At 45.1% G+C, this 14496-nt stretch overlaps 1 protein-coding gene across 5 annotated transcripts in view; it reads right to left on the bottom strand.

Moving 5' to 3' along the window:
* CFAP61 (cilia and flagella associated protein 61) overlaps positions 1-14496 on the bottom strand; it is a 247992-nt gene that overhangs the window by 218671 nt on the left and 14825 nt on the right. For all 5 annotated transcript variants that reach the window (XM_070802104.1, XM_070802105.1, XM_070802106.1 and 2 more), the window contains exons 4-6: positions 13492-13568; positions 11796-11863; positions 11050-11176 (exon numbers count right to left, since the gene is read on the bottom strand). In XM_070802104.1, the coding sequence (XP_070658205.1) occupies positions 11050-11176; positions 11796-11863; positions 13492-13568 (272 nt within the window). The remainder of the gene's footprint in view (positions 1-11049; positions 11177-11795; positions 11864-13491; positions 13569-14496) is intronic.

The raw sequence follows: 14496 nt of genomic DNA, 5'->3' as shown, positions 1-14496 counted from the left end.
TCTGTCATCCCCTTCTACTCCTGCCTTCCACTTTCCCAGCATCAAGGTCTTTTCCAATGAGTCAGTTCTTCGCATAAGATGGCCCAAGTATTGGAGTTTCAGCTTCAACATCAGTCCTTCCAATGAATGTTCAGGATTGATTTCCTTTAGGATGGACTGGTTGGATCTCCTTGAAGTCCAAGGGACTCTCAAGAGTCTTCTCCAACACCACAGTTCAAAAGTATCAATTCTTCAGTGCTCAGCTTTCTTTATAGTCCAACTCTCACATCCATACATGACTATTGGAAAAACCATAGCTTTGACTAGATGGACTTTTGTCAGCAAAGTAATGTCTCTGCTTTTTAATATGCTGTCTAGGTTGGTCATAGCTTTTCTTCAAGAGGTAATTATTTTAAATTATGTGAAAGTAATTCAATATCCTAATCATTTTAAGAGAACAGAGACAGCTATCACTCAGAGAACTCCAAAATCAACTGTGTACCATGGGTTTTTATCCATATGATGGACACAAAAACACTACTTCGTGGTATAAAAATCAAGGATAAAGGCTCAGAGAGACCCAGGGCCGAATGCCTAATCATGAGCCCTCGGCAGCCTGTGAACAAAGTGATTCATAATCACACCTCAGTACTTATTCTTCTGGGAAAAAGAAGAAAAAAAATCCAAGCTGTGGAGCTCCGAAGAGTCTCTCCCTTAAGCCCGTCCCCAAAATGTATAAAGAGGAACCTGCTCTGCAAGCATGTTCCTTGGGGTAATCGATGGTTTATGCTCTTGCATCAGCCCCGGTGCTAATGATAAGGTATGACATCAGCCTCTCGTAGTCTCAAATGGCATGTGACAAAGACTAACCCCTTGGAAATAAGACACCCCAGCTACCGAAAACAACTCATTCAGGAAAGTGTTTCAATTTGTGCACTGCCTGCTCAGAAGGTAAAGACTCTGCCTGCAATGCAGGAGACCAGAGTTCGATCCCTGTGTTGAGAAGATCCTCTGGAGAAAGAAATGGTAACCTACTCCAGCAGTCTTGCCTGGAGAATTCCATGGACAGAGGAGCCTGGGAGGTTACAGTCCATGGGGTTGCAAAGAGTCAGACACAACTGAGCAACTTTCACTTTCACTTTGCCACTCAGATAGGAGGAAAGCCACTTCTCCTGGAGCCGTTGGGCACAGCAGGGCCACGTGGCCAGCACCTCCATGACCCCCAGTGTTTAGGTGGTGATGACTCAGAAGGTTACAGTTGATCAACACAAAGTATTGACACACGGGGAAGACGCTGCTGAGTAAGCAGTAACCTTCCTTTACATCTTGCAGCCGTTATGAGGCTTGGAGTGGACGACAACCCCCATGCTATGGAACTAGTTACAGACTATTTTATTTTAACCTGTTTGGAGGAAACAAAAGGCCCTTCCCATAGAAACTGGTTTGATCCCTCAGGCCCCTAAATGCCCATCAGACTCTGAGAACCATGCCAGATGAAAGCAGGCTGGAATCCAAAGCTGAAGAAAATCAACAGCCTCTCAGGACACCTGGCTTGGGGTCCGGTGTCCCGGAAGCCCTGGAGAAGGCAAGGTGAAGGAGGACAGGGACCTGTGGGCTCTTGCTGGCTTCCTGGGAGGTGGGGAGGAGGAAGAACAGGTTCACTCCCCACCTCCTCCGTGTTAGCGAGGAGGGCTTTCAAGGAACAGCGTGATGCCAGACCCCAGGGCACTTGCCCAGCTGCTGGCATGGTCCCTTGGTGGCAGGTGGCTCCCTCATCACCCTGACCCCTCTTCTGCAGCATCAAGTGTGGAAGAGAGCCCTCAGGAGGCTTCCCTGGACAGGGAGGTGCACGTTGTTTCCTTGCCAGCAAAGAAGCCGTTGCAAACGCACAGATGGAAAGCTCATGCTCACGGGCTGTAAACGACGGCTGCAGCCCACCTTTGTGTTCGGGATACTGGCACAGCTTCCTCTCTGCTGCCTGAAGGCATCTGCCACAGCCGGAGAGGATCTGCATGATTAGCGAGACTTGAGAATGTGCCATTGGAAAAGGGATTCTGATGTCACTTTAAACGCCATAAATATTGTATTTCTTCAAGTCTGAGAGTGCGTGCATATATGTGTGTATGCGGAGGGGGTGTCCCTGGTGGCTCAGCGGGAAAGAACCCACCTGACAATGCAGGAGATGCACTTTTGATCCCCTGGAGGAGGAAATTGCAACCCACTCCAGTATTCTTGCCTGGAAATGCCATTCTTGCCGGGAAATCCCATGGACAGAGGAGCCTGGAGGGCTACAGTCCGTGGGGTCACAAACATTTGGACAAGACTGAGTGACCAAACAATATTCTTTAAGAAATCAGTGAAGACAGAAAAATTCAGAGAATCCAGTTTAGTGGTCGTGCTAAAGAATGCCGCGTATTTGCTTAAACCAACCCCTAACACAACTGGTTTTAATTTGGAGTTGGAGAACCTACAGTAGCTGCCAACTTGGCACCCAGATTTTTCTTTTTATTCAGACGTGTGAAACAAAGCACCTTTTTCTTTCCAAGATCTCTTGTGACCTCTAGTGGTCTTCTCTCGGAGAATCATATCCATCATTTCTAAACTGTATGTTCCATTCAAAACTTTAAAATGGGTTTTGGAACCCTTTAGCCTCTGCTCATTGGAAAATGTCATGATTTTAACAAGTTGTGGAGGACTTCGGGATAACTTCAAAGCACATTAGGGCCAGCTAGAGGCTCCTGAACTTCCACCACTGCGATCTGATCTACATTGGCACATCTCTGCTCCAGTTGGACTGTGAACCAAATTCTATCTGCTGGGTCACTTATCAGGACCCAGGAAGACCAGTGGGGAAATTCCGAACTGCCCCACATATTCTTTTTGAATCCTTTAGTATATTTATCACTCAAACATCAGAATGTTTATTTACATGAAATTGCTTAGAAGTCAAGCTTAAGTGGATTCCTAAAAAATCATGAGACTATCAAACGCTTAATAAAAATAACTGCTTTAAAAGGTGAAAAGTTAGCATTTTAAAAACACCAATCTTAAAAGTCCTAATTTTTTCATCTATTTTAAATAGCAATAATGCTGACCTAACTTAATTTCTGTTATTAGCAAAAAAAGCAGTATTATATTAAGGAAACTTTAAGTTACTTTCAGTTCAGTTCAATTCAGTCACTCAGTCATGTCCGACTCTTTGCGACCCCATGAATCGCAGCACGCCAGGCCTCCCTGTCCATCACCAACTCCTGGAGTTCACCCAAACTCATGTCCATCAAGTCGGTGATGCCATCCAGCCATCTCATCCTCTGTTGCCCCCTTCTCCTCCTGCCCCCAATCCCTCCCAGTAGTGATTTCATGTAGCATATTTGGCATCTATCGACCTGGGGAGTTCCTCTTTCAGTATCCTATCATTTTGCCTTTTCATACTGTTCATGGGGTTCTCAAGGCAAGAATACTGAAGTGGTTTGCCATTCCCTTCTCCGGTGGACCACATTCTGTCAGACCTCTCCACCATGACCTATCCGTCTTGGGTGTAAGTTTCTTTACAACCCTGATTGACGGCACGATTATAATCCTTACCTTGGTAAGTACTCTCCCAACCCCGTGAGGACTTGAAAAAGGTAGGTTTCTTCCCAGAAAGCCCATTTCAATAGTTTCTACATCTGAGAACATCTCAAATCCACCAGCAGTGATGAATCAAGTCCATGATAGGTAATAAAGGTGTGTCTAGAAGCAGCTGTGCTTTCCTTCATATTTCATACAAAATACAGAACAGTAACTGTGATCATTAGTTTCTAAGTAGAAGGGGACACTACAGCACAATACAGATGAGTCAAAGAAATGGGACTGGGGATGATCACATCAGTATGCTGGCTCTGAATATGTTGCTAGGTAAACAGCAGAAGTATAATCATATCCCCAAACCCTTCACTGGTTTGTTGTCTTAAGGATTGTGTTCTTCACTATTAATTATCAGTGCAAGTAACAACAGATGATACAGATGTCAGAAAATAAATGTAGGGGAAACGAGAAATGAGGCAGCCTAAGTGGATGCATGGCCGCACCCATCTAACTCCAAAATGGTTTTTTCCTGCATCATTAAGGAGGGAGCTTGTCCACATGAGTGCTGTTTCCATATATCTGAAGAACTACGCCTGCAGGTGTCAAAACTCGAATTGGGACACTGTGGAGGGAGGACCTCCTAAGCTGTGCCACCACCCCCACCTGCAAGCAAAAACACTAATTCTAACGACACCATAACTGCCTCTACATTTCAGTGCTACCCCCCAAATTCTCTTCTTATAAGCATCCCTCCCTCTCTACAAAGAACCCCCTGTCATCTCTTGGCCACCAGGACCACGTTCCTCTCGTGAACTACTTTTGGCAGATTTTCTGGACAGCTCACTCTCAGAGGGAGGCTAAATAAGCAAGACCTCAGGGAAAAGGGGAAATGGGAGGTTTAGTTCAGGCTGAGGGGAAGGTTGGCGTTCGTAACATTCAAGTTTGCAAGAGTAAAAGGAAGAAAGGAAGGAGGAGGTGGGAAGACGAGAACTGGGGAGACCAGCTCCTGACCCCCAGTTCCCGTGTGCTCCTAGGAGCCAGCGCTGGGCGGGGCACACCCTACAGTGGGCTTCTCGAGCCACCTGCGTCCTGAAGTGGCAGAAGCCGCATCACTGAGTTAGCCAAGATGCCACTTACTTTTTACACAATGGAAGAAACAGGTGATTTTTCTCCCCCATAATTCATTTATTTTGTAACTGGATGTTTTTACCTCTTAATCTCCCTCGCTTACTCCACTCATTCCCCACCCCCCCAAACAAACACCAGAAACAGGGGATTTTGAGATAGGCAGCTTCCGTACATGTCAACGTCAGCATTAGATTTATCTATAATTTTCCATTATAATAACGTCTTGATGAATATCTATGTCAAAAAAACATAAGCTTTAAAATTCCCCAAGGAAATAACAATTTGCACAATCCAAATTCCATATACTTTTCGTATACATTTTAAGAGAATTCAGAGTGTGGAGGTTTGGGGAGACTGGAAGAGGCATGGAAGCCCTGAGCCCTTCCCCATATCCTGCCTTGTGCATTTCGTCCATCAGCTGACATTTCTTTAATGGATATAGAATTATTCAATTATTACCATCTTTACAATGAGTGTAGGTAGTTTGTGTTTTTCAGGGAATAGGAAACATTTTAGATGATTATATTTATCTAAACAATTCAGATAAGCATTTTATCTAAATTGTTGAATTTATAGAATTGAATCTTTTCAGTGTCTGTAAAATGAAGTTTACAGTGAAAAGTTAAAGTTACTCAGTTGTGTCTGACTCTTTGCTACCCCACGGACTCTACAGTCCATGGAATTCTCTAGGCCAGAATACTGGTGTGGGTGGCCTCTCCCTTCTCCAGGGGATCTTCCCAACCCAGGGATCGAACCCAGGTCTCCTGCATTGCAGGCAGATTCTTTACCAACTGAGCTATCAGGGAAGCCCCTCAATGTCTGTAGGATCTGTACTAATATCACTTCTTTCAATCCTGCTATTGGTAGTAAGTCTACTCTCCTTTTCTTTTTGCTTGATAAGTTTGGCTAGGAGTTCATCAGTTTTATTCATCTCATCTGTGTCTTTTAAAATGCCAAATCCAACGGTCTCTTTTTTGTAATCAAATTATTTGATCTCCCTACAAATTATTTGATTTGCCACTTTAAGAGTCTTTGACTTCTGTGACTCTCTTCCAATTTTCTTTATTATTGTTAAGAGTTTCATCTTTCAAAATTCTGCTCTAATTCTCTGCTTTTTACTTTAAAATACCCCCCTAAACTAGACCATCTCTTTTGTTCTCACGATCTCCTCAAACTCTCTCCTCTACATATAGCACTGTTATTTTTACCTTTGGTTAATGAATCCACCATTCCCCAGTTCAGATCAGTTGCTCAGTCGAGTCTGACTCTTTGAAAACCCATGGACTGCAGCACACTAGGCCTCCCTGTCCATCACCAACTCCCAGAGTATACTCAAACTAACGTCCATTGAATCGGTGATGCCATCCAACCATCTCATTCTCTGTCGTCCCCTTCTCCTCCTGCCTTCAATCTTTCCCAGCATCAGGGTCTTCTAAAATGAGTCAGTTCTTCACATCAGGTGGCCAAAGTATTGGTTTCAGCTTCAACATCAGTCCTTTCAATGAATATTCAGGACTGATTTTCTTTAGGATGGACTGGTTGGATCTCCTTGCAGTCCAAGGGACTCACAAGAGTCTTTTCCAACGCCACAGTTCAAAAGTACCAATTCTTCAGTGCTCAGCTTTGTTTATGGTCCAACTCTCACATCCATACATGACTACTGGAAAAACCAAAGCTTTGACTAGATGGACCTTCGTTGCAAATAATGTCTCTGCTTTTTAATATGCTGTCTAGGTTGGTCATAACTTTTCTTCCAAGGAGCAAGTGACTTTTAATTTCATGGCTGCAGTCACCATCTGCAGTGATTTTGGAGCCCCCCAAAATAAAGTCTGTCACTGTTTCCATTGTTTTCCCATCTATTTGCCATGAAGTGATGGGACCAGATGCCATGATCTTAGTTTTCTGAATGTTGAGTTTTAAGCCAACTTTTTCACTCTCCTCTTTCACTTTCATCAAGAGGCTCTTTAGTTCTTCGCTTTCTGCCATAAGGGTGGTTTCATCTGCATATTGAGGTTATTGATATTTCTCCTGGCAATCTTGATTCCAGCTTGTGCTTCTTCCAGCCCAGCATTTCTCATGATGTACTCTGCATATAAGTTAAATAAGCAGGGTGACAATACCAGTCTGTTGTTCCATGTCCAGTTCTAAGTGTTGCTTCCTGACCTGCATACAGATTTCTCAGGAGGCAGGTAAGGTGGTCTGGTAGTCCCATCTCTTTCAGAATTTCCCACAGTTTGTTGTGATCCACACAGTCAAAGGCTTTAGCATAGTCAATAAAGCAGAAATAGATGTTTTTCTGGAACTCTCTTGCTTTTTCGATGATCCAGTGGATGTTGGCAGTTTGATCTCTGTTTCTACTGCCTTTTCTAAATTCAGCTTGAACATCTGTAAGTTCATGGTTCACGTACTGTTGAAGCCTGGCTTGGAGAATTTTGAGCACTACTTTGCTAGCACGTGAGATGAGTGCAATTGTGTGGTAGTTTGAGCATTCTGTGGCATTGCCTTTCTTTGAGATTGGAATGAAAACTGACCTTTCCAGTCCTGTGGTCACTGCTAAGTTTTCCAAATTTGCTGGCATATTGAGTGCAGCACTTTCACAGCATCATCTTTTAGGATTTGGAATAGTTCAACTGGAATTCCATCACCTCCACTAGCTTTGTTAGTAGTGAAGCTTCCCAAGGCCTACTTAACTTTGAATTCCAGGATGTCTGGCTCTAGGTAAGTGATCACACCATCGTGATTATCTGGGTCATGAAGATCTTTTTTGTATAGTTCTTCTGTGTATTCTTGCCACCTCTTCTTAATATCTTCTGCTTCTGTTAGGTCCATAACATTTCTGTCTGGTCATAGCAAACACCCTCTTCCAACAATACAAGAGAAGACTCTATACATGGACATCACCAGATGGTCAATACCAAAATCAGATTGATTATATTCTTTGCATGCAAAGATGGAGAAGCTCTATACAGTCAGCAAAAACAAGACTAGGAGCTGACTGTGGCTCAGATCATGAACTCCTCATTGCCAAATTCCTACTTAAATCGATGAAATTAGGGAAAACCACTAGACCATTCAGGTATAACCTAAATCAAATCCTGTAGGATTATACAGTGGAAGTGACAAATAGATTCAAGGGATTCGATCTGATAGAGTGCCTGAAGAACTATGGACAGAGGTTCATGACATCGTATAGGAGGCAGGGATCAAGACCATCCCCAAGAAAAGGAAATGCAAAAAGGCAAAATGATTGTCTGAGGAGGCCTTACAAATAGCTGTGAAAAGAAGAGAAATGAAAGGCAAAGGAGAAAAGGAAAGATATACCTATCTGAATGGAGAGTTCCAAAGAATATAAAGGAGAGTTAAGAAAGCCTTCCTCGGTGACCAATGCAAAGAAATTGAGGAAAACAGTAGAATGGGGAAGACCAGAGGTCTCCTCAAGAAAATTAGAGATATCAAGGGAACATTTCATGCAAAGATGGGGACAATAAAGGACAGAAATGGTATGGACCTAACAGAAGCAAAAGATATTAAGAAAAGGTGGCAAGAATACACCAGCCCCCACTAACCTTGAAAATCCTGCATCACCATCAACTCGTTCTCATTCTTCAACTTCTCTATACAACTGGCAACCAAACTGCACCCTCCATCTCAATCATTTCTTTGCATCTATGCAACTGCCTTGGTCCATTCCGCGACCTGGACCTCTGACTGGTCACTGCCTGAATTCTAGCCGGCATCACTCTTGGCCAGACTGTTCTGTGCTACTCCCCTGCAAGTCACTGACCACAGGAAAACCAGTTATTCTTTGACATACAGTCCACACCACGTCTTTCTTCAGTGCTCCCTGCTGGTTCCGAGTTGAAGTCTGCGCATTTCGGTTGCGTGCTTCCTCATAACTGCCCACCTGCCTAATGCTCTCTTGCCTTCATGCCTTTGCCCATCCTGTCCATCTGGCTGAACTCTGACTCATCTCCCCTGACTAGAGTCAGAGGCCACCTTCTCTGTGAAGCCTTTTTTTCATTTACATTTCCCCCACTGAGGTATAATAACATAGTGTAAAATGCACAGGTATTAAAAGTTGATGACTTCTGTCAGCCGCATGCACCCTAATCAATCCACAGAGCATGGTCTCCCCATCCTGTCCCTCCACCATACTCTTGTCTCTGCCAGAGGCATCTGTTGATCTGGCTTCTGCCATTTTGTACATCATACAAACAGCATACAGTCTTTGTTTCCATGTCTGTATTCTTTCACTCAGCATAAACTTTCTGAGCCTGGTCCATGCTACTGTGTATGCGTATGTGCTCAGTCACTTCAGTCCTGTCTGCCTCTTTGTGACCCCAAGAACTGTGCTCCACCAGGCCCCTCTGTCCATGGAATTCTCCAGGCAAGAATACTGGAGTGGGTTGCCATACCCTCCTCCAGAGGATCTTCCCAACCAAGGGATTGAACCTACATCACCTGTGTCTCTTGCATTGCAGGTGGATTCTTTACACACTGACCCACCAACCCACCTGGGAAGCCCACTACTGTGTATATCTGTAGTTTATTCCATTTCATTGCTGAGTAGTATCCATTGCACAGAGGGACTGCAGTTTGGTGGACATTTAGATTTCGGAGAGTCTAGGGGTGGTATGAAGCTGTCTTGATCCCTCTCTGTCCTTCCCTCCTCCAAGCTATGAAGCATTACAGCTTGTAAGTGGATTTGTCTCCCCCACTTAACTCTAACAATATTAGTAACAATGTTTAATTTCCTTGGGCACCTACATGTGATGGGCAGTGTGCTGAGTGCTTGATTTCTGTCAGTTCATCCCATCACTACAACAGTCCCATGTTGCATACAATATCTTCACATCCACTGACAGAGATGAAATCAAGGCCTGCAGAGGCCCGGTTCCTTGTTTAAGTTAACTCATCTGGAGAGGAGTAAAACCAAGATCAAGATCTACCTCTACCTGATGTCATTATTACAAATTCATGATACTACAAGCCTGGTAAATAGTAGGCTCTCCCTGAATGTTCAGCGCTGATTTTCTTTAGGATTGACTGGTTTGATCTCCTTGTAGTCCAAGAGACTCTTGCTTTTTAAAAATTGAGATTTTATACTTTCTAAAGAAACCGAGTACTTATCCAATATGGCAATGATGGGAATTCTCTAGCAATATAGTAGTTAGGACTCTATCCATCCACTGCAAGGGGCATGGACTCAATTCCTGGTTGGGGAACTGAGAGCCCGCAAGCTACATGGTGTGGCCAAACCCCACCCCCCCAAAAAAAAACAGGAACTTTCCTGGTAAGTGGTTAGGACTTCATGCTTCCAATGCAGGGGGTGAGGGTTTGATCCTTGAAGCCTCTTTGTGGCTCAGACGGTAAAGAGTCTGCCTGCAATTCAGGAGACCCGGGTTCAATCCCTGGGTTGGGAAGATCCCCTGGAGAAGGGAATGGCAACCCACTCCAGTAATCTTGCCTGGAAAATCCCATGGATGGAGGAGCCTGGAAGGTACAGTCCATGGGGTCGCAAAGAGTCAGACATGACTGAGCGACTTCACTTTCACTTTATTTCTGGGGAACTAAGATCCCATATACAGTTGGGCAACACCAGAAACAAACAAAGCACATGAAAAAACACAACGAACAAACACAACCCATGAATATGGTGGGATTCCCCTAGCAGTCCTGTGGATGGGACTTGGCCTTCCAATGCAGGGGGCGCAGGTTTGATCCCTGGTCGGGGATCTAAGATCCCACATGCCTCCAGGCCAAAAGACCAAAACAAAAAGCAGAAGCAATATTGCAACAAATTCAATAAAAACTTTTAAAAAGCTCCACATCAAAACAAAAAGTCAAATATGGGGTCTGTCTTTAGAAACCTTTAAGAAGTAAAATCACAGCTTTGCTGACCACATGGCACCAAATGACTCTCAATCATGCATGCAATGACTCTCAAACATGCAATCCTATTATGTCATCAAGGGGAACTATAATCACCTCCAAATGAATGCAAGTTCCTGGGTATTCTAAAGCAATTTCATTCGAGCTATAATTACTTACAGTAAGAACTGGCGATTTTTAAACTCTCTGTAAGGTAACTGTTGGGCTTCCCAGCTGGCACTAGTGGTAAAGAACTCACCTGCCAATTCGGGAGACATAAGAGACTCGGGTTCAATTATTGGGTCAGGAAGATTCCCTGGAGGAGGGCATGGCAACCCACTCCAGTATTCTTGCCTGGAGAATCCCATGAACAATGGAGTCTGACAGGCTACGGTCCATGAGGTCGCACAGAGTTGGACATGACTGAAGCTACTGAGCACGCATGCGTGAAGGTAACTGTCAGGGTAAAGGCTTAGGTAACAGGGGGCCTGGCACCAGTCTTACCTGGCTTTGCGGACGTGCAGCTGAGGGTAGTGGTTGTGCCTGTGACACACGTGCACGGCAAAGTCCTCATCATTCGTCAGGCTGGGGACATACCCCACTTGGCTGAACACGGTTATGAGAGTGGAGCCTGAATCCCAGAGACAAAGAAATGAGGCCTGGATTTACCAAGAAGTAACTTCACTTCTTGAGTGAAGTTTAAAACTTAGAGTGAAGTTTTCACTCTAAATGTGTTATTTTTTTTTTTATTGAAGAATAATTGCTTTACAGAATTTTGTTGTTTTCTGTCAAACCTCAATATGAATCCGCCATAGGTATACATATGTCCCCTTCCTTTTGAACCTCCCTCCTGTCTCCCTCCCCATCCCACTCCTCTAGGTTGATACAGAGCGCCTGTTTGAGTTTCCTGAGCCACACAGCAAATTCCCGTTGGCTATCTATTTTACATGTGATAATGTAAGTTTCCAGGTTACTCTTTCCATACATCTCACCCTCTCCTCCCCTTTCCCCACGTCCATAAGTTGATTCTCTATGTCTGTTTCTCCACTGCTGCCCTGTAAAAAAGGTCTTCAGTACCATTTTTCTAGATTCTGTATATATGTAACATGTTTTAATTGTCACAATCAGATGGGCATGTTATGTCTCAAGGACCTGGAGACCATTCTTATGTCCCATCCTCGATGCCCCATTTTAAGCATGAAATTCCTGCCTCAGCTCCTGGAGCTAGGACGTGGTGGAGGAGGCCTTACCGAGGCTCATGCAGGATGGCACGATGAGGAAGACAAAGTGCAGGTCCAGCACCGCCTTGAATACGGTCCTAATGAGGGTAAGAGAGGGTCGGGGTGTCAGCAAGGTGACCTCGTGAGCCACTGAGGTAGGAGACAGATGGGCCTTGGGGCCAGACAGCTGGTGTTTGTCAAGGGGAGTAAAATTCAAGCTGTGTCCCCACCCAGAACTCCAAGGACAAAGTTAGTGGCAGAATTCTGAGCTCTGCTCAAGTAGAGAGATAAGATGACCACTCCCGAGGTCAAGGAAAACTTCCCTGTTCCCACATGTGCAGGAAGCCTTCTAAAAGGGGGTCAAAAAGGGAACATGCACCCCAGGCCTCTACAGTGGAAGCTATTTTAGAAAAAAGCTGCACAGGCATCTTGGGGAGGGTCCTAGGACCAATCAGGAATGAGGAAAGAAACAAGGTAATTGGCCAATTGTAAACAAAGATCTGGAAGGACTGCCCATTACAAGTGCTTCAAAGCACCTCTTTACTGCTCTCATTTAGGACACCTCTCCGGGTACACCCCTGCCTTGTTTCTGCCTTCAATAAACCAACTGTTTCTCTGTGTGCTCTCCCACATGCTATGCTGCCCTCTTTAGTAACAAACTTTGTGCCTGTCTTTACAGCTTTTGCCTCCTTGAAACATTCCTGCTTTCACACGGGGTAAGAGCCCGGGTGACTTTGATTCTTAGCCTCCAGCCCCTGGGGGTCTGGCGGCTAGGATTCCTGGTTTTCATCCAGGCTATCCAGGTTCAGTTCCTGGGCAGAGAATGAAGTAAGATCTCTCCTCAGGACCACTGACTGCTGTGTCTCTGAGATCAGCACCTGAGTGAGGTACACGCCTTCACTACAAAAATGAGACATTCATAGATGCACCCGGGTGCCCTGCTCCCCACCAGCAAAGGGAGCCTACAATTCCTTTCTCTTCTCTGCTTTCCTCTGGATTCCAAAAGGCCCGCTTTTGTATCTGTTCCATGGAGGTGGCAAGAACCAAGGCACCACGTCCATGCAGTATGCCAGATTTCTGCTGAGATTAACCTTTGCCCTGGCATCTGGAGGTTCTGGTGTGACATTACAGAGGCCACCACCCCCAAATGTCATGGATCCACCTCGGGAACTCAGCGGGTCATGTTTCCCCATGACCTGTTACTGACGATGTTCTGCCGGTTGTCCTGTTAATAACGTGTCTCAGGATAAGACTGGGGACAGCTATTTTTACAAACATCCAAGCCTGTGACCTTTTTCTTTCCTTTCTTCCCCCAAATCCATGTTTTCCCAAAGGACGGTCCAACCTGTTTGCCTCCAGTGGCAGCAGTTAAAGGCATCCATTTAAAGGAAGGATTGTTTTCTTTCAGAAATTACACTGCTCTTCAGAGGAAATGCTTTACTAGAGCCGGAAAGCAAACTGAACAACCACAAAGAATTAGGACCTTTAAAAATATTTTTAAACTATCTATCATGTATGTGTATGGCAAGTCTGCCACAACATTGTTTATCGGCTATACCCCCAACACAAAATAAAAAGTTTTTTAAAAAGCAACCTAAACTTTAGTTCAAAAAAATATCTCTGAACTATCCAGATACTTAAAGACATGATAGAGACAGGAGCAAGTCTTGTCTGTGATCTGCTACCAGCGCTCCACGTCACTGTCTGCCATGCTATGGCCACTCACCGAATAATCTCTTTGCAACAGCTGACAGAATACTCATCCACAGCCACAAAGAGGTGCATGAACAGTGTGTTCAGAGGCTGCAGAAGGAAACAGGACACGGTTAGAGGCTGAGTCAGAGCAAGGGGAAGGTGGGAGGTAGGGTGGGGGGAGGGTCTGGAGGTGGGCACAGCCCAGAGCTGCCAGGTGCTGGTGGATGGAACTTTGTGTCTAAAATGAGGAGACACCCAGGCAGGGTTCAAGCCACTTTCTGTCCTCCTAGCTTGGACTTGTTCACGGACATGGAGAGCCTCCGTTCGGCCCTTCCTCCTGCCTCATTGCCAGCTATGTGGCAGGGGCGCGCCTACAGGGGCGTGAAACCGACTGAGAACTGAGAACTCCGTGGTCTTGTCCTGGGCACCACTGCCTAGTGAAAGACAATGCTGGGGCTCCCGGGTCAGCAGCTGCTGCTCTATTCAAGTGACACCCGAGGGAAAGAGTCTCTCCCGAATTTCCAGGGTGGAAGGCAAATGCCCCAGTTATGAATCCGATGGCTTGTTTCGTTCCACATTCCCAGAGTCAGAATCTAACCCTACTCTCAGGATCCAGAGAACCTGAGAGGGAAAACAAAGCAGCAAAGATTCTTCTATGACTCTCAGGATAAGATTTTAGGGTTTTTAAAGAGCTCTGCCCCATAGCTTAAAAAAAAAAATTCTATCAAAGTGTATGGTTCGTTTGGGGGCATCCCTCATGGCTCAATGGTAAAGAATCCGACAGCAATGCAGGGGACACAGGACACTCAGGTTCAATCCATGGGTTGGGAAGATCCCCTGGAGGAAGAAATGGCAACACACTCCAGTATTCGTGCTTGGAAAATACCGTGGACAGAGGAGCCTGGTGGGTTACAGTCCACACAGAGTCAGACACAACTGAGCCACTGAGCATGTAGTTGATTTACAATGCTGCATCAATTTCTCCTGTACAGCACAGTTGTATTGAAGGCTTCTGAACTGTTCTGTGCATCCCCAC

The sequence above is a fragment of the Bos indicus genome, chromosome 13 (assembly GCF_029378745.1).
Source record: "Bos indicus isolate NIAB-ARS_2022 breed Sahiwal x Tharparkar chromosome 13, NIAB-ARS_B.indTharparkar_mat_pri_1.0, whole genome shotgun sequence".
In the NCBI taxonomy this organism is placed as follows: Eukaryota; Metazoa; Chordata; class Mammalia; order Artiodactyla; family Bovidae; genus Bos; species Bos indicus.
Note: the sequence above shows the minus strand (reverse complement) of the source record. Positions and strands in the feature narration are given on the sequence as shown.